Source organism: Prionailurus bengalensis, chromosome X, assembly GCF_016509475.1.
Source record: "Prionailurus bengalensis isolate Pbe53 chromosome X, Fcat_Pben_1.1_paternal_pri, whole genome shotgun sequence".
In the NCBI taxonomy this organism is placed as follows: domain Eukaryota; kingdom Metazoa; phylum Chordata; class Mammalia; order Carnivora; family Felidae; genus Prionailurus; species Prionailurus bengalensis.
Window position 1 is genome coordinate 95,544,379 of NC_057361.1, and position 21,816 is coordinate 95,566,194.

A 21,816-nucleotide genomic window follows, 5' to 3' on the forward strand; every position below is an offset into this window, starting at 1 on the left:
CCAACCCCCTTTTCAAATGCTCCTGTCAGTTACTAACAGCATCTGTTATTACTACTGTTACTTCAAAATGGAGTTTCTGCATGTGGTTATTGTATGTTAGTTATATTTTAGGGTGAGTCCGCTTCCTCGCATCTTTTAATCACATCAGTGAGCTGTCTTCTAATTAATGCCCAACAGAGGTTATTTCACAGAGGGCTCTCGCGCAAATGCTCATTCTCCGCATTGCCTACACCTCTAGTCTACCTAAGGCCAATAAACCGCCAAGTAGATCAGACTCTCCGGGCTTTGGTCAGTTTCCTGTAGTTTTGCATTTACAGTTCTCTGATGTTTATTTTAAACCCTCTCTACCTTCTGCTTCTATTGCACCACTGAGAACACAAAGGGAACAATGAAGCGCCTGTTGTATGCTAGGTCGGAACTGGAATCAATCACAGGTTAAATGTTGCTCAGGTATGTCCTTTCAGAAGTCAAGGTAAAGGAGAATACATTTAAAAATCCTTCTCTCTCAGAAATTGCCAAGTGGACTTTTTGATAGTTGCAAGGAATAAGCTATCTCTTTCTAAAAGATCGAAAAACGAAGGAGTGTTGTATTTAGATAATGTGATATAGTAGTGATCAGAATGTTTATTACTGTAGGGGCACTTGGGTGGCTCAGTGGGTTAAGCGTCTGGCTCTGGATTTCTGCTCAAGTCATGATCTTGCAGTTGATGAGATAAAGCCCCATGTCAGGCGCTGCACTGACAGCACAGAGCCTGCTTGGGATCCGCCCCCCCCCCCGCCCCTCCCCTACCTCTCTCAAAATAATAAACATTTTAAATAAGAATGTTATTACTGTATATTTGTTTTTAAGATGCATTATGATTTTGCCTCCAATATCTTTTTAAAGTGTGTGTGTGTGTGTGTGTGTGTGTGTGTGTGTGCGCGTGTGTGTGTGTGGTTTGTGAAGTCTTAGCTACTCAAATTTAGAATCAGAGTGTTAGTGGGGCGCCTGGGTGGCTCAGTCGGTTAAGCGTCCGACTTCAACTGAGGTCACGATCTCGCGGTCCGTGAGTTCGAGCCCTGCGTCGGGCTCTGGGCTGACGGCTCAGAGCCTGGAGCCTGTTTCCGATTCTGTGTCTCCCTCTCTCTCTGCCCCTCCCCCGTTCATGCTCTGTCTCTCTCTGTCCCAAAAATAAATAAACGTTAAAAAAAAAATTTAGAATCAGAGTGTTAGAGTCAGCAAGGGACCTTGGAGGTCATTTGATCCAAAGGACTCCTTTACACATGGGTAAACAAAGACCTACAGTGGTGACTTATGCAAATCCTATGTCACAATACTCCCACTTGTCCTTCAACTATGCTGTATATCTTTCACTATGCCACACTTACACCCTAGAACTGAGCTCCATTTGTTTTTAATTTTTCTATTTTAACATTTTTTAAAGTGTATTTATTATGAGAGGGAGGGGGAGAGAGAGAGAGAGAGAGCAGGGGAGGGTCAGAGAAAGAGGGAGAAGGAGAGAGAATCCCAAGCAGGCTCTGCACTGTCAGCGCGGAGCCCGATGCGGGGCTCAAACCCACGAACCGTGAGATCACGACCTGAGCCGAAGCCAAGAGTCAGACATTTAACTGACTGAGCTACCCAGGTCTCCCTCTATTTTAACTTTTTAAAGAAAATGGGAGAAAGAGATTGATATGTGCATGGGAGGAGGTCTCTTTAAACTCAAGAATTTCATTCATCAAAAATTGCTAAAACCCTGCCACAAAGTACCATGTGGATTACTTTGTTCTTCTTAGCAACTGCAGATGTTGCTGCTGGACTGACTTCTACATATAAACACTTTACTAATAAAGTGTTGGATGTATGGCCTTTCATCAATTCAAAGCAAAGAACGTAAAGATGTGCCCTAGGGACATTGAGTGCCCTTTGTGGAAGGAAATAATCACGATTTTCAGAAGTTTTGGGTAGTTTGAGGATGACGTTTCGGAAGTATGCATACTCTCGGTGATGGATTTAAACGTACTAGTTATGTTTAAGAGTCATTCGCTTACTCTAGAAGGACACTTCATTAAAATGCTCAACTCACACTGGATCCTCACTGTTCTCTCAACATACCAGACATTCTTCCGCATCACCGATGTCGCATGTGCTTTTTCCTCTGCCTAAAATCTCTTCCCCCAGATACCCACGTGATGCCCTCCCTTACCTCACAGAGGTCTTCATCCAGATATAACCTCAGCAAAGTGGCTCTCCTTGACCACTGACCTTTTGAGCTGCATAATTCTGGATCGTGAGTGGGGGTCATGGGCATTGTAGGATATTTGGCGGCTGTATACACTGGATGCCAGGAGCACCCTCACACTACCCCTCCCTCTGCCCCCCCCCCCCCCCCCGCGTTGTAGCAACCAAAAACGTCTCCAGACATTTCTGAAGTTTCCCCGAGGGGCAAAATAGCCCCCAGTCTGCGACCCCTTACCCTGCTTTATTTACATTGCGTGATTTTACAGTTCTACCTCACGATACATGTTATTTGCTGTTTAGTTGCCATTAGAATGTGAGCCCTTGGACAGCAGGACTTTCTTTTGTTGGTGGTGATGGCCCCAATTCCCAGAACTATACCTGGTACAGTTTTAAAGTGACGTGTCAGATAGAGGGGCGCCTGGGTGGCTCAGATGGTTAAGCGTCCGACTTTGGCTCAGGTCATGATCTCATGGTTTGAGAGTTCGAGCCCCGCTAACGGCACAGAGCCTGCTTCTGATCCTCTGTCTCCCTCTCTTGCTCTCTCAAACATCAGCATTAACAAAATTTTTTAATAAAGTCACATATCAAGTAAATTAACTGCCCAGTATATTTTCTTGAACAGTGCTGTGGTCATCTTGAGTCATTTCTCTATTGAGATCGTATCCTTTTATTAGAATAATTAAATTTACATATGAAATTCAATGGGGACCTAAGGAATAAGAAGGATTGTTGAACAGGAGGTGTTTGAAATTGCTGTTGAAAGTCCAATTTTTTTTTAGTTAAAAAAAAATATGCCCGAGTGATTATAACACCCAGGACATTAGCCCTTTTTCCCAGCAAATTAACTTTTGGTCATTCATCAGTCCTCCCCCCGACTCCCTTTTTTTTTTTTTGTTTTTTTTTGTTTTTGAGAGAGAGAGAGAGCATGACCTGGGGAGAGGGGCAGAGGGAGAGAGAGAGAGAGAGAGAGGGAGAATCTCAAGCAAGCTCCTTGCTCAGCACAGAGCCCCATGTGGGACTCAATCCCACAACCCTGGGATCATGATGCGAGCGGAAATCAAGTGTTGGACACTCAACCGACTGAGCCACCCAGGCACCTCAGGGTTTTTTTTTCACATTTTTAACAGTGTCAGACTAAAGATACATATTTTCGGCACTTAAGATACATACTGTTAGAATTGTCCTAGCCCAAAGATAAAAAGATTATTTCTAGAATCGTGGTAAATATTTGCATTACTTTAGGACTGCATTTATTTTTATGAGCTCTATATTTGTCTTGGATTAATGTTTATTTACAGTAACTCTTGAAAAAAATTGGCACTGGAGAGGGTAGCTGAATTTCAGGTGTGCTGTGTAAGTAATATAATCAGCATCAATTCATAAAAAATTCTATTGGACCGATGGAAGAATGAGGGGCATAAAAGTTTTAAGTAGGTACCGTAGAAATTGTTTTATGCCATGGCAGCGTTTTCTTAGTGTAGAGTCTGTTATTTTTTTTTTTAAGTCCTGTCAGCTTCATGATTTAAAAGTAAGTTTATGAGACAACTATGCTTTGTTAATATTAGGGCTACTATTTGTAAGTGAAGCTACTTATACACTGTTTAAAATACAGGAAACATGATGTAAACCCATGCCCTTTGAGTTAAAAGTTGCATTTCCCTTTTAAACAACCGTAGATAACAAACAGTAACAAGAACAAACACTATATTTAGGCAAGCTTATGAACCAAGTCTCAAATGAAGAAAAACACTCTGATGGTAAAAATACTCACAGACTAATTTATTTCTCCTAAATTTTCTCCTTCCTCGCCTGCCCTCCCTTCGTCCAAAGATCTCAACAGCAATGGATTCATCTGTGACTATGAACTTCATGAACTTTTCAAGGAAGCCAATATGCCATTACCGGGATACAAAGTGAGAGAAATAATTCAAAAACTCATGCTGGATGGTGACAGGAATAAAGATGGGAAGATAAGTTTCGATGAATTTGTTTATGTAAGTATGTGAAGATCCCCCACTATTCAGAGTAATGATTGTTCCTTTGTCTAGAGGGATTTTCTGGTAATAAGTCCTCCCAAGTCCCTAAATATACCATATTCGTCTTGTTACAACTAATGCAATTTCTCTCACCCCACCAAATCGAGTTAGTTCTTTTAGCCATCGGAGTATCTTAAACCGATCAAGAAGAAGAACACGGACAGAATCAAAGGCAGAGCTCACGACTCGCTGTGAAATGCGAACCGTTTCCTTTGGGGGCATCATTAAAGGGCATTTTCCAAGGTGCCACGTGCCACCCTTGAGATGCTCCGTCTCCCGTGGGGAACGGTGTGCTCCCAAATCTTAACGCTACACCCTGACTCACAGTCTTGGAAGCTTCCTGAGTTGAACTTTCTGATTAAAAAGATGTTTCGTTCTCTTGCGGTGGTAGTATTTAAGTGTGCCATTTTCTCAAGGATGATAATTTGGCTAATTAAAAGTTAGAAGCGTATCTTTTGAGTCCCAAGCACGTAGTTTCTAGTTCTGTACTCCGTGCTTGGAGAGTGTATGCGTAGCTCTTCTGATTGAAGCTTGATGCTTTAGCTGCCAGTGGGCGAGGTTACCTAGGCCATTTTCCATCCATATTCATTGGCAGAGTATTTGAGATGTATATTAAAGAATAGCGGTTGCCTCTTCCCTCAATTAAGAATGCCATTAAGATTTTATCGGTTTTAGGGGCGCCTGGGTGGCTCCGTCGGTTGAACGTCCGACTGGCTCAGGTCATGATCTCATGATTCATGGGTTCGAGCCCCGCATCGGGCTCTGTGCTGACAGCTCAGAGCCTGGAGTCTGCTTCAGACTCTCTCTCTTGGTCTCTCTCTCTGCTCCTCCCCCACTCACACTCTGCGTCTCTCTCTCAAAAATAAATAAGCATAAAAAAAATTTTTTTTAAGATTTTATTGGTTTTATTTATTATTACTTGAAGGCTGTATCACAAACAGGGAATTCGTGCCTCCTGTTTATCACAAACTTCCTAGCACTCTTATCCCCTTACCATGGTAACTGAGGCTCAGTGTAGCCAGTGAAATTCTGGTATATTTTCTCCCATTAGAACGAACCCCTTTAGAACACTGTCAGTGTTCCAGAAGGAAATTGACTAAGTAATGATGTCTACTGAGCTGATAGCATTTTGTGGGGGTGCTACTGTTTTAAAAATGTAGACATGCGTCGTAATTATAATGGTATCGTTCATGCCGACTTCTTTTGAAATGCTGATTTCCTCCCCACTGTTTTTGTCCTCAGTTATTGCCAAAGCCTTTTGTTTTGAATTCTGTGTTCAATAGTAAGTTGCATGTCCTCTGATGTGTAACGTGCTCCCCTTACAACTGCATGTTGAATTGTGAATTTAAAGCAGCATAGAGCAGTAGTAGTTAACTATGATCGGTTATTTTCTGATAGAATTTACTGCTTAGAATTTTGATCTACTAGAAAGAGCAGACCTAAATCATTAAGATTTGCAGCATGCCGGTATTATTAAGGATAGAATTATGAAAGTGTCTTTGAGAAAAATGACCTCGGGGAAATATTTAATTTTGTATATTTTGAAATGTGGCAGATTCTGCACAGCTGTTTGGGGCTTTTAAAGTGAGGAGGTTTGATTACCTTACTATATCCTTAAAAAGTAAATGATATGCATCATAATTCTGGCATCACTAGGAATTTTTTAAAAATATTAATGAGCGCATTTTATGTTCGTATGTACATTTTAAAATTGGAAGGAATCAATATGCTTATACGCCTTCATTTTTCAAATTAAAAACAAAAGCCTGGATTCCTGAAAAAAGGAAGTAGCTTCCCGGACTTTACACAGGGGACCAATGCTTTTTCCAGTTAGCTCCCTTCTGTTGAAGAAATTTGAAATATGAAGGACAGTAAAATAACTTGCCCGAAGTTTCAGAATGATACCAGCATGACCGTACTGAAAGATCGATGTCCAATCCAATATCTATCCATTTCCATCTGCTTTGTCACCAGTGAGACATCTTAAAAATTGTCAAAATATGGGTAGATCGTAGTTATCCATGAAAAAGGAGGCAAGTTATTCCTGGCAGGTATTAACATAAAGCAGTAGAAATAAACATGTTCGTGCATCTTAGGGTGTTTTTAAATTACTGCATAAGAGGTATTAATTGCAAACCAGCCTACAGATAAAATCAGTTTATGTTAATTTCAGAGAAGAATATATATATATATATATATATATATATATATATAGGCAGAAAAGAGTCCCTAGATTATATGTAAACTTCACACATTCAAGTTAAATTTAATACTCTGATTTTGTTTCTTCTAAGTATTTCAAAACTAAATTACTGGATTTTTATACCTACAAGGTTATAGTGGGGTTTTTCCCTGCATCTTTAAAAAGACTGGCATGGCAGTTTCTTTCAGCAGAGATGTCTGCATTAGACTCTTATTTTCACAGTGAAAAACTTGGTCTTGCATAATGGTAATAAGTTGTTGACCTGTTTTAGGACTTTTGCTAATAGCGCTGACCTCGCCAGATTAAATAACTTTTACCTAAGTGCTTAGAACAGTGCCAGGCATATAGCAAATGTTATGTAGGTATTACTTGTTGGGGGTTGCTATTTCTATTTAAAAAAAAAACAAAAAACAACCAGTGTTCTTTTCCTATTATTACTAAGTTTAGGCTTACAACAGATCCCCCCCCCCCCACACACACACACAAAGGGAAAAATTCAAACGTATTACTTTGGAAACACTTTGGAAGCAAGCCTCAAACCCTGGAAGCCAGTCAATATTTTGCAATTCTTTCTGAAATCTTTCCTTCCGCTTCAGTCATTATGCCTCTGGATTGCTTTTGTCTGGCCACTCACTAGTCCCGCACTGAGCTAGAAAGGTGACGAAACTTTAAAAAGGAATCAGACACAGTTATACAGTCCATAAGAGACCCGCAAAGACGGATAGGAGCAGAGCAAGCAGCTTACACCCAGAGCTTCTGCGCGCATGACAAAGCCCATCCCTCCTCAGCAAGGGAAAACAGCTCGAAACAGTGAGCTCATTAGTATCACAACAGGCAGCTTTGAAAAGATTCATTGAGAAGACAGTAGCTGGCCTTGTGTTATCTCTGATTTCTGAGATTCTTGTTAAGCCAGGGCTTCTACTCAAATAGCGTTATCACCTCCTGCAGTGAAGCAGTGTTAAGATACGTAAATCTTCAATTATCCCTTTAAAGTTTTTTTGGTTTTTTTTTCTCGAAGGCACAGAAGAAAATACCGTGAACCTGAAAATTTGAGCTTGGCTAGGATAATTTATTTAAAAATATTTAGAAGATGAAGGTCATATAACCTTTGTAAGGCAATTAGAAAGTTTAATTTTTAATCGCAACTTTGCTTTCGTTCCCAAGCGTGAGCCTAACTAGAGCTACGTAAGTAATTGCATGAGGATATGATAAAGCAGGCATTCTTTTTGTTAACTCATTATTTATATTATTCCTCTTTTCCGCGATGTATATAAATTCGGATTTATTTATTTTTCAGCTGCAAGTGTGATCATGGAAATCAGCCTAATTTTTATATTTATTTTTTATTGTTTTATTTTAGAGAGAGTGCGAGTGGGAGTGGGGCAGAGAGAGAATCTTAAGCAGGCTCCGTGCACGGGGCTTGATCCCACAACCCTGAGATCCCACAACCTGAGCTGAAATCAAGAGTCAGACACTCAAACGACTGAGCCACCCAGGCGCCCCTCAACCGAATTTTTAGAAGCAGATGATCCTTGAGGCAAAAATAGTTACAATAAAAAAAATAAATAACTCTTCGAAGGTCATTTCTGAGGCAGTAACATTTTGGATTTGGATGTTTTCTTGTCATGCCAGTGATTTAGGTCATGAGGAAAAGCACACATTTCAGATTTTAATTTATTAGATAGTGTTTTACTAAATGAAGTAGAGTTCAGAATGAGGTAGAATAGTGAACATTGGGGTTTTTTTCTATTTTCTTAATATTTGTTTATTTTTGAGAGAGAGAGGAGAGTGAGTAGGGGAGGGAAAGAGGGAGAGGGAGTCACAGAATCTGAAGACTCTGAGCTCTCAGCACAGAGCTCGATGCGGGGCTCAAACTCACCAACGGGTGAGATCATGACCGGAGCCGAAGTCAGACGTTTAAGCGACTGAGCCACTCAGGTGCCCCAAATATTATGTTTTTGCTGAGTAGATATATTGTTATCAAAGGGGGTCGGTCGCCCTTTGATAATGGCTGGTCGCCATTTTGTTGTATGATCTTGGCTGTGAAATTGAGGTAAATGAAATTAAAGTTGGACTTAAAAAATTAGATTGTACATAAAAATAACTTCAATAATTCAGAAATTATCCAGAGTGCATGAGTAATCAGCTCTATGCTACTGGTACTTAGTAGGAGTCAGTATAATGGCCAGAAAGGAGGAAAAGTGATTTTGTTGGTTGTGTGCATACTCGTTCTAAAATTCTATGTCGAGAGGGGTGCCTGTTTGGCTCACTCGGCAGAACATGCGACTCTTGATCTTAGGATTGTGAGTTGGAGCCCCATGTTGGGTGTAGAGATTTCTTAAAAAATAAAATCTTTAAAAACGTAAAAATAGGGACGCCTGGGTGGCTCAGTTGGTAAGCATCTGACTCTTGATTTCGGCTCAGGTCGTGATCTCAGGGTTCACGAGATTGAGCCCCTTGTGGGACTCCAGGCATGGAGCCTGCTAAAATTCTCTTCCCCCTCTCCCTCCCTCTCTGTCCCTCCCCTGCTCACATGTGCGCTCTCTGTCTCTCAAAAAAAAAAATTAATTGATTACAAATTTTTAAATTAAAGAAATAACAAAACTCTACCTCAAGAAATTACAGTTAGAGCAAAAAAAAAAAAAAAAAACCCTCACAGCTCTGGAAACTGAGTAAGCTCGATTTTGTGGAACTTAACTGCTTCCTAGCTATTTTCCTAAATAAAATTGGGTTTGTAAGTCCAAGGAGAGTCAGGATCTTAGAAAGGCTAAGAGGAAAGCATGACGTTGTGACAGGCCCACCAACAATACCTACAACTTTTACACCAGTTACAAAAAAGTCACTCTCTCCGATTTGGATTAATAGATTAGTGAATTAATGACAAAAAGGTGCCCTTCTGGAAAATCTAAATATCAAAAGGCCCTCCCCGCTTTTGGCCCGACACTGTCTTGTGCAAAACCAGGACTTGGTTAATGGCACAGGGAGCTGGATTTAAAACTTCTCCTCTTGCCTGCTTTCACAGATACAACCTGAACTGCTAGATATCGTGATCCTGGTCTATGAACTTCAAACACAGGCTGTACCTCCTGAGATGTGCTGTGTGTATGTATGTATGTATGTGTGTGTGTGTGTGTGTGTGTACTTGTCAATAATGCCAAAGGCCTTTGACTTCTTTTCTGTTTGTTGAGCAACTTTTCCATTAGGGTCATACGTTTCTTTCTGTAAGTCCACTTAACGTGTTGTAAACACCTTTTAAAGAAATTTTTATGAAGATGCTATGTCGTGCTCTCATTTTATTGGAGGTGGCTACTTGGGCCATGTGCATTGGTAGATCAGGAACAAATTTGGGCCTAGGGGAGTTCCAGTCTTTAAAAATATACAGATAGTCCTGGGCACCTGGATGGCTCAATCCATTGAGTGTCCGACTCTTGATTTCCGCTCAGGTCCTGATCTCGCGGTTCGTGGGATCGCGCCCCATGTCGGGCTCTGTGCTGGCAGCGTGGAGCCTGCTTGGGATTCTCTCTCTCTCCCTCTTCGCCTCTCCCCCACTAGTTCACTATCTCTTTCCCAAAATAAATAAACACTTAAAAATAAATAAATAGACATATACAGGTAGTCCTTTAGAATGTCCATTCAATCAGGCGATTAGGGTAGGGTGTGAAATGAAGCTTTGTTACTACCTGCTCTTGTATAATTAGAATGTACACGTTAATTTTGTTAGCCATGCTCCTTTTTTGTGTTCATTCTCCATAGTCGTCTCTTTGCTGCCAACTGAATGCATTCTTTCACCTTATTACTCTGTAAACTTTGATTGAACAAGCCCTTACCATTGTATCCAAAAAGGTGTGTGTGTGTGTGTGTGTGTGTGTGTGTGTGTGTGTGTGTGTGTGTGTTTGGGGGTGGGGGGGAGTTGAGTCCTAAAAACTTCACCTTTCTTTGCACTAAGAATTGTGGTTAAAGAAGGAGATAGGGGCGCCTGGGTGGCGCAGTCGGTTAAGCGTCCGACTTCAGCCAGGTCACAATCTCGCGCTCCGTGAGTTCGAGCCCCGCGTCGGGCTCTGGGCTGATGGCTCGGAGCCTGGAGCCTGTTTCTGATTCTGTGTCTCCCTCTCTCTGCCCCTCCCCCGTTCATGCTCTCTCTCTCTCTGTCCCAAAAATAAATAAAAAGTTGAAAAAAAAAAAAAAAAAAAAGAAGGGAGATAGATCCCTCAGCCTTTTCTCTCCAGGGAACGAACAAAGGCTCACTTGTTGGTAGAAAATTAACAGATTTATGTATGCTTTTGAACCACGCCAGTTTTCGGCTTAAAGCGGATTCAATGCATGGGGCACTTAACGTTTTCCACAAGTGTGTGCAGTTGCCTCTGGCTTCATTCTCAGTATCGTAGTACTCATTTACCAGCTTCAAAACTCGAGCGCAGTGTTCCGTGGCCTTTAACACTCGGCACCTGTGTGGGACCATGCAGCTGATCGCAGTGTGAAAGAAGAGGGATGGGCTGCTCCTCGTGCCTGATTTAAAATGAATCGCGAATTAACGATGTTATTTTCATTAATAGATTTTCCAGGAGGTAAAAAGCAGTGATATTGCCAAAACCTTCCGCAAAGCGATCAACAGGAAAGAAGGGATTTGTGCTCTGGGCGGCACTTCAGAGCTTTCCAGTGAAGGAACACAGCATTCTTACTCAGGTAATAGTAATAGTTTCGCCCGTGTTAGGCTAACACAATGAACTAAGTAGAATGCATGCTGTAACGCCAAGGAGGGGACCGAGAAGAACATTGCCTCCTAATTAAGAATACAGTGGAAGCACTTTGTGGCCTGTATTCAACTCGGGATCAATTCTTGCCATAAAGGCATTATGACTATTTACTGTAGCCTGCGAGAGATGCTATAAGTAATAATTTCTTGTTATTCAACGTAATTCTAGAGGAAGAAAAATACGCTTTTGTTAACTGGATAAACAAAGCTTTGGAAAATGATCCCGATTGCAGACACGTTATACCAATGAACCCAAACACCGACGACCTGTTCAAAGCGGTTGGTGACGGAATTGTGCTTTGGTAAGATGTTGGTTGATTTGATATCCAGGCTTCCCAAACAGTCTTCCACATGATTGATATATCTGTTTCTGGATGCTTGACATTGGGAAATAACTAGAATTGACAGTTGTCTCGGCTCAGGGGCGCCTGGGTGGCTCAGTCGGTTAAGGGTCCGACTCTTGATTTCGACTCAGGTCACAGTCTCCTGGTTTTTGGGTTTTGAGCCTCATTTCGGGCTCTGGCCATTAGCGCAGAGCCTGCTTGGGATTCTCTCTCTCCCTGTCTTTCTGCCTCTTCCCCACGCATGCGCTCTCTCTCTCTCTTTCTCTCTCTCTCTAAAGAAAGAAAGAAAGAAACTTAAAAAAGTGATTAAAAACATTGTCAGGGCTCTCCCCCACTTCATCTCTGAGCGTGTCTGAGAAAGGAACACCAAAATATGAATCTAAAACTCAGTCATTTAGAGTGGGGACCACTTTATAAAGAAGCCATCAGCTTCCAGCTTCTTCTCATCACTTGAGCAAGCAGACCATGACCAGCTTTGCTGGACTTCAGTATGTCGGTGTCCACTTATTTCTAAAGTACCGTGGCTTCGAAAAAAAGAAGCGACACTCCTCTCCAGTTCTCACTCTCCAATTACTTACTTCTGAAAAATGTGGGTGTTCTTCCTGCTGCCCCAGAGGCAGCAGTATCTTGGCAGAAAGGATGTAAGATTACCAACACTTTGTCGGTTGATGGACTCTGTTGAAGCAGTGAGGCATGATGGCTAAGAGCGTGCTCCAGGGGGCGCCCGGGTGGCTCAGTCAGTTAACCCTCTGACTTTGGCTCAGGTCATGATCTCATGGTTCATGGGTGTGAGCCCTGCTTCAGATTCTGCTTCCCTCTCTCTCTGCCCCTCCCTGGCTGACACTCTGTCTCTCTCTCTCTCAAAAGTAAAAAATTTTTAACATTTCTTTTAAAAAAAAAAAGGGGGGGGGGGCACCTGGGTGGCTCAGTCGGTTAAGCGTCCGACTTTGGCTCAGGTCATGATCTCACGGTCTGTGAGTTCAAGCCCCACGTTGGGCTCTGTGCTGACAGCTCAGAGCCTGGTGCCCGTTTCAGATTCTGTGTCTCCCTCTCTCTCTCTGCTCCTCCCCTGTTCATGCTCTGTCTCTCTCTGTCTCAAAAATAAATAAACGTTAAAAAATAAATAAATAAATAAACAAATAAATAAATAAATAATAAAAAATAAAAAAGTAAGAAGGGGCGCCTGGGTGGCTCAGTCGGTGGAGCATGGGACTCTTGCTTTCGGCCCAGGTCATGATCTCAGGGTTGGGAGATCAAGCCCCACCTCGGGCTCTGTGCTGGGCATGGAACCTGCTTAAGATTCTCTCTCTCTCGGCCCCTTCCCCGCTCGCACTCTCTCTCTCTCAAATATAAATAAGTAAATAAAGAAATGTTTTTAAACACCGTAAGAGAGCCCCTCTTCTGTCTGTATATAGGCACTAAAGAAATAATGCCCCCTGTGTTTTAATACAGAGAAATAATCACATGATGCTATTTATTTCATATTGAAATTTTACATGGAAAGAAGCATGGTTTTCCCTGTGCAGAATAACATGTTTTAAGGCAGTGTTTATAAACATCTAAAATGTTAGCATCTCAGTCCAAATTTTACCAGATGAGATTCTTCCAAAGTCCTAGATTCTTGTCTAATTAGCAGAACCTTCCTTTCTCTCACCACTGAATTAGCACCAAATGTAGTGCCTAACTCATCATTAAGGCGCTCAGTAAATATGGTGAATGAAAGAATCTCATGCTCAACAAATTTACCTCCTTGTGAATAAATGGTCATTTTTTAAAATTATTTTTTTAATCTTTTTAAACGTTTATTTAGGGGCGCCTGGGTGGCTCGGTTGGTTAAGCGTCCGACTTCGGCTCAGGTCACAATCTCACGGTCCGTGAGTTCAAGCCCCGCGTCGGGCTCTGTGCTGACAGCTCAGAGCCTGGAGCCTGTTTCGGATTCTGTGTCTCCCTCTCTCTCTGCTCCTCCCCTGTTCATGCTCTGTCTCTCTTTGTCTCAAAAATAAATAAACGTTAAAAAAAAAATTAAAAAAAAAATAAACGTTTATTTATCATTGAGAGACAGAGAGACACAGAGCCTGAACAGGGAAGGGGTAGAGAGAGGGGGAGACACAGAATCTGAAGCAGGCTTCAGGCTCTGAGCTGTCAGCACAGAGCCGGACGCGGGGCTCGAACTCACAAACTGTGAGATCATGACCTGAGCCGTAGTCAGTCGCTTAACTGACTGAGCCACCCAGGTGCCCCAATAAATGGTCGTTTTTAATTGTGAATTACACAATCTAGAAGAGACAGAATTTCAGTGTGGGGTTTTATCTGTTTTTAAAATTTATTCAGGGGGTGCCTGGGTGGCTCAGTCAGTTAAGAGTACGACTTTGGCTCAGGTCATGATGTCACAGCTCATGGGTTCAAGCCCTGCATCAGGCTCTGTGCTGACAGATCAGAGCCTGGATCCTGCTTTGGATCCTGTGTCTCCCTCTCTCTCTGCCTCTCCGCCCCCCTCAAAAACAACAGATAAATTCTAATACATAGTCAAGAGTTGAGAAACGCTAGTCTAGATGATCCAAGAGTTTGTCTATTTTAAATGATCTAGTATTCTGTGCTATGTCTAATTAATTTTTTAAATATTAGTAAAAGCTACTTGTATGTAAAATGCAATTAAAAATGCTTATGGGGGGTGCCTGGGTGGCTCAGCCGGTGGGGCATCCAACTTTGGCTCAGGTCATGAGCTCGTGGTGCATGGGTTCGAGCCCCGCGTCGGGCTCTGCGCTGACCGCTCAGAGCCTGGAGCCTGTTACAGATTCTGTGTCTCCCTCTCTCTCTGACCCCCTCCCACTTGTGCTCTGTCTCTTTTTCTCTCAAAAATAAATGAACATTAAAAATTTTTTTAAGTTATTTAGTAAGGTTTTTTTTTCACTATCCAAATTATTTATTCTTATAAAATAATGTGGAAAATACAAAAAATTTAAATGAGAGAGTATGCCCCCATGCCCAACTCAGAAATACCCAGCTACTGGACCAAACACGTTGGTCTTTTGTTTCAACTTGAGTTTTTCACATGTATAGTTTTTCTTGTGTGATCAACATGATGAAAGTCACATATTGCATGTATCGTTTTCAGATTACACATGAGTGGCGTTTTGGGATAAGCCTTAAAATATTGTGATGTTTACAGGCTCTTTAAAAGTCAACCAACTCCTTGTTTAATTTTTGTTTCAGTAAAATGATCAACCTTTCAGTTCCTGATACAATTGATGAAAGGGCCATCAACAAGAAGAAACTTACGCCCTTCATCATTCAGGTGCGCATTGGTCTTCCTGTCCTCTTCAGGGAAACTGCCATGTGAGGACCTATTCTGTAGACCATAGGTTCTGCCCTGTGTATCTTCCCATGTAATTCTTATAACAACTCTTGAGTTGAGGACCATTATCCAGATTTGACAGAGGAGAGCTGGGACTCTAAAAGGCTTCTGAGCTTGTCCAAGTTTAATGTTGGAACTGAAGTTCAAATCCAGGTCCAACTCCAAAGCCCTATATTCTTTTCATTACATACTGTGTGCAAGCATGCAGAAATAAAGAAAAAATATTTAAGCTCTTAGTCAATTAGCATGCTTAAGGAATGGAGCATTTTCCCTTTCTATCAAGTGAGTATTACCCTGTTAGATAACAAAATTCCCTCAGGCAAGAGCACCTCTTGGGATGTGGAGCTTGAAACCTCTAGAACTTTTTCAGGTACGTGGGATAGACCTCGTTTAGGTAAGTTGAGAAACCCAACAGTTGGGACACCTGGCTGGCTCAGTCAGTAGAGCATGCGACTATTGATCTCGGGGTTGTAAGTTTCAGCCCGGTGTTGAGTGTTGAGATTCCTTAAAAATACAATCTTAAAAGCCCAAATGTCCATCAGTGCATGAATGGATAAAGAAGATGTGGTATATATATACAGTGGAGTATTACTCAGCAATCAAAAAGAATGAAATCTTGCCATTTGCAACTACGTGGATGGATCTAGAGGGGATTATGCTAAGCGGAATTAGAGAAAGACAAATATCATATGACTCCACTCATGAGGAGTTTAAGATACAAAACAGACGAACATAAGGGAAGGGAAGCAAAACTAATATAAAAACGGGGGGGGGGGGAGGACAAAACAGAAGAGACTCTTAAATATGGAGAACAAACAGAGGGTTACTGGAAGGGTGATGGGAGGGGGGATGGGCTAAATGGGTAGGGGGCATTAAGGAGTCTACCCCTCAAATCAGTGTTGCACTATATGCTAACTAACTTGGATGTAAATTTAAAAAATAAGTAAAAAATTTAAAAAATACAGTCTTAAAAAAATGCAACACTTAACTCACATGGATATACTGATTCTACGTCTCTCGTCCATTTCCTTTTGTGAGAAAGGACCAAAGAAGAGACCAAATTAAAATACCACGTTAACTTCCCATAGAATTCTGGAAAGGACAATAACTATAAGGATGAGATTTGTTATAGCTGGGCTTTTAACGCCAAAGTCTGGAATTTGTTGTCTGGAGTTTGTTTTCTATGGATCCTGTATGGCTGAAACTCATTTCCTCGTTGAGCATTATTTTCAGTGAAGGGTGTAGACGCCTAAAAAATGGAAAGGTCAAGAAGCAAATGTATAAACTGGCTGTCTTGCAGGAAAACTTGAACTTGGCACTGAACTCTGCTTCTGCCATTGGGTGTCACGTTGTGAACATCGGTGCAGAGGATTTGCGGGCTGGGAAACCCCATCTGGTTTTGGGACTGCTCTGGCAGATCATTAAGATCGGTTTGTTCGCCGACATTGAATTAAGCAGGAATGAAGGTAATGGAACATCGTCACTATTTTGAAAGTTGTTTATTGGTTATTTTGTTCCTAGTCATGCAGACTGTTGTGCTTTCATTTAATTGAGGTGATTAGACGATAACTAGAATTAACAGAAGGTAATGTTATAGTGTTATTCAGGAAAACAGCCTGATTACAACTTTTCTTCTTTAGTATTATTTTTAGTGCTTTTTCTATTCTCTCGCTGATTTAGATCTCTTCAGAACTATGCCAACCTGCCCTTGATGGTCGCATATGTTCTGAACCAGCAGAAGCATCATCCTTCTTACACATGACCCTCTTCCTGTAAAGCTAAATTAAAATATGAAGCACCGCTCCAAATATTCCTATTTTATTCCAGAAATCAGTCTCTCAATCCTAGTGACTTCTGGGGAATATATATTTGGGGTTCTCAGCAGTTTCAAAGTCCCAGACTGTTTGTCGGCCGTCTCATTTTGCACATTCATCCATCGTAAGACTTTTTGGCCACTTTGGACACCATTACACTTTCTCTTTTGGTCCACTCCAAGGTACCTATATTTGAACAAATATAATTCCTCTTGCTGCTAGCCACCTTCACCGTGGTGTTTGTCTTATTAAAGGAGTTGAAGTCTGTTCAAAAAGGAAAAGAGGACGACAAAATAAAATTACATCGGCTTGTGTAATAGATCAAATGACTCTTCTTTGCCAAGGTCTCAGGTGCATAGATGTCATGGTGTTTAATCCTTTCTAGCCTTTGACTTGGTGGAGATGGGGAGCCAACGGAGGGTCCTGGACAAGTGACCATGCAGCCTCTGCCCTTGCTTCAATCCCTCAGGGTCAAAGTGACATGGCATGAAGCAGAGTCCGTGAAAGATGAAACTGGCCTGATAAAAGCATTACTTAGACCTCTTCAGAAATCAGGCAATTTCAGTCTTCTTGTTCAATATAAACCTCCTTTTATCTTATGGGAGGTAATAATTGCATTAGGCTGCGTGACGTACTCCTAAAACAGTGCTAAAATTTAGATGGTTCTCTATGCAGACACCCCTGCTTCTATTCCCTGAGGGAATATTTACCAAAAACCTTTGGCTTCTTCTACACATTTCATTCAACAACAAAAAATAATTGAGCGGTGGGGTGCCTGGGTGGCTCAGTCGGTTGGGCATCCGACTTTGGCTCAGGTCATGATCTCGCAGTTCGTGGGTTCAAGCCCCACATCGGGCTCTGTGCTGACAGCTCAGGGCCTGGAGCCTGCTTTGGATTCTGTGTCTCCCTCTCTCTGCCCCTTCGTTCTCTCTCTCTCTCTCTCTCTCTCTCTCTCTCTCTCTCTCAAAAATAAATAAGCATAAAAAAAACACCCATTCATCTCTAAAAAAATAATAATTGAGGGGCTTTTACATGTTAGGTGCTATAGAAAATGTAAAGTTGAATTATATCCCATTAAAAATAGATTTAACCCAGGCACCTGGCTGGCTCAGTCTGTAGAGCATACAAGTCTTGGTTTGGGGGTTGTGAGTTTGAGCCCCATGTTGGGTGTAGAGATTACTTTTTTAAAAAAGTACAAATATTTTTTAAAAACCATATTTAACCCTTCAGGAGTAAGTTAACTATACTTAAATATGAATACCAGGACGCCTGGGTGGCTCAAGTCAGTTAAGTGTCCGACTTCAGCTCAGGTCCTGATCTCACAGTTCATGAGTTCAAGCCCCACGTCGGGCTCTGTGCTGACAGCTCAGAGCCTGGAGCCTGCTTTGGGTTCTGTGTCTCCCCCTCTCTCCACCCCTCCCCCACTTGCACTCTATCTCTCTCTCTCAAAAATAAACACTAAAAAAATAAAAAATAAATATGAATACTGTAGTGTTCCTGTACTCCTGTAGTCAAAAGGTTAAGTATAAAGGCTCCAATATTTTTAACATCCTTCCCCCAATCTCTGATTTTAATATTATTAAACAAGGACAGTTTAGGTAAGTATATGACATAATGTAAAAATGTTTCAAAAACTGTAACTTGGGGTGCCTGGGTGGCTGAGTGCACAGCCTGCTTGGGATTCTCTCTCTCCCTCTCTCTGCTCTTTGCCTGCTTGCACACACATTCTCTCTCTCTCTCTCTCTCTAAATTAAGTAAAGAAGCATTTACAAAAGCCTGTAACTTATTTGCCATTTGGAATGTGAAGAATAATAAAAACAATACATTATAGTATTGTGTATTTGCTGTGTATCTTCATAACACAGCATCTTTATATCATTGCATAAGTATCTACTTCTGTATTTATCTTTCATTAGACTCCCCGTACCTAAAACTGAGGACCTAGGTCATGCTAGTTTTTGCACGTCCATTACTTCACAGAGCGTCAGAAGACCAAATGAACTTACAATGACCGTTGTCAGATAACATATCGGTTGGGGGGGTTTTTTTCCTTATAGCCTTGGCCGCCTTACTTCGAGATGGGGAGACTTTGGAGGAGCTCATGAAACTGTCTCCAGAAGAGCTTCTGCTTAGATGGGCCAACTTTCATTTGGAAAACTCGGGCTGGCAAAAAATCAACAACTTTAGTGCTGACATCAAGGTAACGGTGCAGAGAACGATCACACTCTTGGGCGACGTGATGAGCAGCGAGGGAATTCTGCCAGTATATCACCAGGCCTTGTTGGCCCTTGGCCCCGATGGTAGTTTTCAGTAAGAGACAAAACCTAGGACCGAGCACTAGCCCCAAGTCTAGCTCTGCTTCTGTGAAAAAGAGTACAAGTATTCTAGTCCTAACTTCTACGTTCTTCCTACTGTTAAACATGGAGTATAGAAGGGGGGGCCATGACTAACCTCTTCCTAACTGCCTTTCCCAGACCTCAGTGTATCTGTTAGTATAGCTCTAGAAGAGCGAGAAAGGGCCCCGAGATTCCCCTTCGTCTTTCATGTTTGGCTTCTCTTCTGTCATGTGCTCCCACCATTAGACACTGAGTTCCGGAGGGTAGTGATGAGCTCTCAACATATGTCTGTGTCTCCTACCTCAGCCCCTGCTCTAGGGCCCTCCTGCTAAATCCCACCTCTAACACGATACCTGGCACATAACAGACCTGCAAAGTGGCGCCTGGGTGGCTCAGTCGGTTAAGGGTCCGACTGCGGCTCAGGTCGTGATCTCGCGGTTTGTGAGATCGAGCCCCGCGTCGGGCTCTGTGCTGACAGGACGGAGCCTCCTTCTGGTCCTCTGTCCCCCTCTCTTTCTGTCCCTCCCCGGCTTGTGTGCTCTCTGTCTCTCTCTCTCTCTCTCTCTCTCTCTCTCTCTCTCTCTCTCTCATTCTCTCCCAAAAATAAATAAACTTAAAAAAAAAAAAAGAAAAAGAAAATCAAGTCCTTGACCACATGTTGCTTTGGCTTCCCAGAGAGAGGGGGCCACAATTACCATAGTGAATATCACAGAGTCCTCATTAATTGCCTCGACTCTCTGCAAAATCCAGACGTTGGGACACAGGGAACAAACTCAAGGATCTTCACCAGCTGTCACTGACCCACAGGGCTATGAAAACAATAGTCTGTGGTCACATCAATGCGTTCAGCGGTGAGAGGAAGTGATGGGATATTGGCAATACTGATTTCATCAGTGAAACTTCAGGATAGCTCCAAAATTGTAAGACCAGCTGGTTCCCCATCCCTTCTTTTAACTTACACAACATGTTTGGCCAGGTGTATTTTTGCCGTATGCATTAGATGTGCTCTCAAAAACCACTTGGAAATGGGTTTTCTGTTCTGGGATGTATTTTAAATGTACAAAAGGAAATCCTGTTTAAAAGTAAATAAATAAAGCCTGCCTTGAATCTTTTTAAAAAGCAAAGCATTGTTCGGTAATGTGAAAAAGGGCTTCCAACTTATCCGTATTCAAGTTCAATTTTCACGTGCAAAGCCCTTTTCAGGATAGTACATACAATGCTGGGCCTGCTCTTTACCTGTTCTCAAGTGCATAGGATTTGATCATGAATTGTTTATGCACCTTTAGAAAGAAATTGTGAGCAAACACATTTTTGCAACAGTAAATATCCTATTACAGGGAGGCAAACCCTATGCCCACTAATGGTAGCATCTGGGTTTGCATTTCATGAATTGGTCTGAAATGGATTTCACTCACCTGATTCTCCCCGTTCTTGGCATCATTTATGGCATTATGCGTCAAACTCACTTGCCTTAGCTCATCTAAGACGCAGCTCTGGGTAACTCCCAGGGGTTCATATTTGGTAGGTCTGGGTTTTGATCCAGTAATCTGCATATTGGACAGCTTCCCCCAGGGGATTAAGGTGCACATAATCTACAGAACTTACTAGGAGGAACATTCCTTTAGAGCCTGTCTGGACGTCAAGGGTCAGTAATCCTCTAGTTTACTACCATGATGTTTAACACTTCTGATTACAAAAATATTATATAGGAATTCCAAGTCCTGCTATATTGAAGGATCACCTTCCTAGCGGTGAGCAGTTTCTGTCCCCTGAAGGCAGTTTACTTGACAGGTGTGTTGGGGACCCTTATTGATTGTTTGCGGTGGTACTGTGGTTTTCAAGTTGTATTCTGTGGCGTGTCCACACAGCCCGAAGTCACGCAGCCCACCCCCATATGAGCAACACCGCTTTAATTATTGGAATTCCAAGCGAAAACATTCAAACAATAAATGAGTTCAGGAGCTTAAAAAGAAAAATCGTGTTTGGCTAAGTATATTCAGGTCACAAAGTGTTAAATGTGTTATTTCACCCACTCAAGTGTTACTCATTTAAGAATGGTCATTTAAGTCTACAACTAAATACATCTTTAACACAGCTAATCTCTTCTCCGTAGGTTATGGTATATATCGTGTTTTGTAATGATGTAACCTGTTTATTTTCTCTTTCCCTATGCTTCCTGGATTTCTGCTCCTACTTTCTTTTCTTGCTTGTTTTGTCTACCAAGCTTATTGACTTCAGTAATTCAGTGAAGGTACAGAACTAGTTATGTGTTTACTAGTATTATGGGTAATGTTAATCAATTGTGAAGTCATGATAAAATCTAGTTATCCATATTCAAGGCAGACGTTAGGCCAGATAGATGGACTTTTCTGGGGGAAAGATCCGTTAGCTTTGAAGGCAGAGATTTCTGCCATCTGTTCTCCCAAAATCCAATGCAAATATCCTTACAAACATGGGACAAGAGGATACATTCATTCTTTGTAAATGTGATCTCACTGAAACTTTCAATTCACTTGTAGGATTCCAAAGCCTATTTCCATCTTCTCAATCAAATTGCACCAAAAGGACAAAAAGAAGGGGAACCACGGATAGATATTAACATGTCGGGTTTCAACGTAAGTATTGAAATTCTACAGTCTTACAAAAGCATTGTCCATTTCTTCTAAACAGCAAGAATTGCTATAATTGCATGTGGTGGTGTTGACAGTTTTAAGCGTTACTTTAAAATGTATTGCTGTGGGTGTAATTCAAAGG

At 41.7% G+C, this 21,816-nt stretch overlaps 1 protein-coding gene across 7 annotated transcripts in view; it reads left to right on the plus strand.

Moving 5' to 3' along the window:
- Positions 1 to 21,816, plus strand: part of PLS3 (plastin 3) — a 93,296-nt gene that overhangs the window by 57,724 nt on the left and 13,756 nt on the right. For 4 of the 7 annotated variants that reach the window (XM_043570570.1, XM_043570571.1, XM_043570568.1 and 1 more), the window contains 7 exons: positions 4,052 to 4,215; positions 11,014 to 11,143; positions 11,383 to 11,515; positions 14,771 to 14,852; positions 16,213 to 16,378; positions 18,784 to 18,926; positions 21,582 to 21,677. In XM_043570570.1, the coding sequence (XP_043426505.1) occupies positions 4,052 to 4,215; positions 11,014 to 11,143; positions 11,383 to 11,515; positions 14,771 to 14,852; positions 16,213 to 16,378; positions 18,784 to 18,926; positions 21,582 to 21,677 (914 nt within the window). Of the gene's footprint in view, positions 1 to 4,051; positions 4,216 to 11,013; positions 11,144 to 11,382; positions 11,516 to 14,770; positions 14,853 to 16,212; positions 16,379 to 18,783; positions 18,927 to 21,286; positions 21,314 to 21,581; positions 21,678 to 21,816 lie in introns of all 7 variants that reach the window. The other 3 variants (XM_043570567.1, XM_043570566.1, XM_043570565.1) reach the window with 1 other exon arrangement.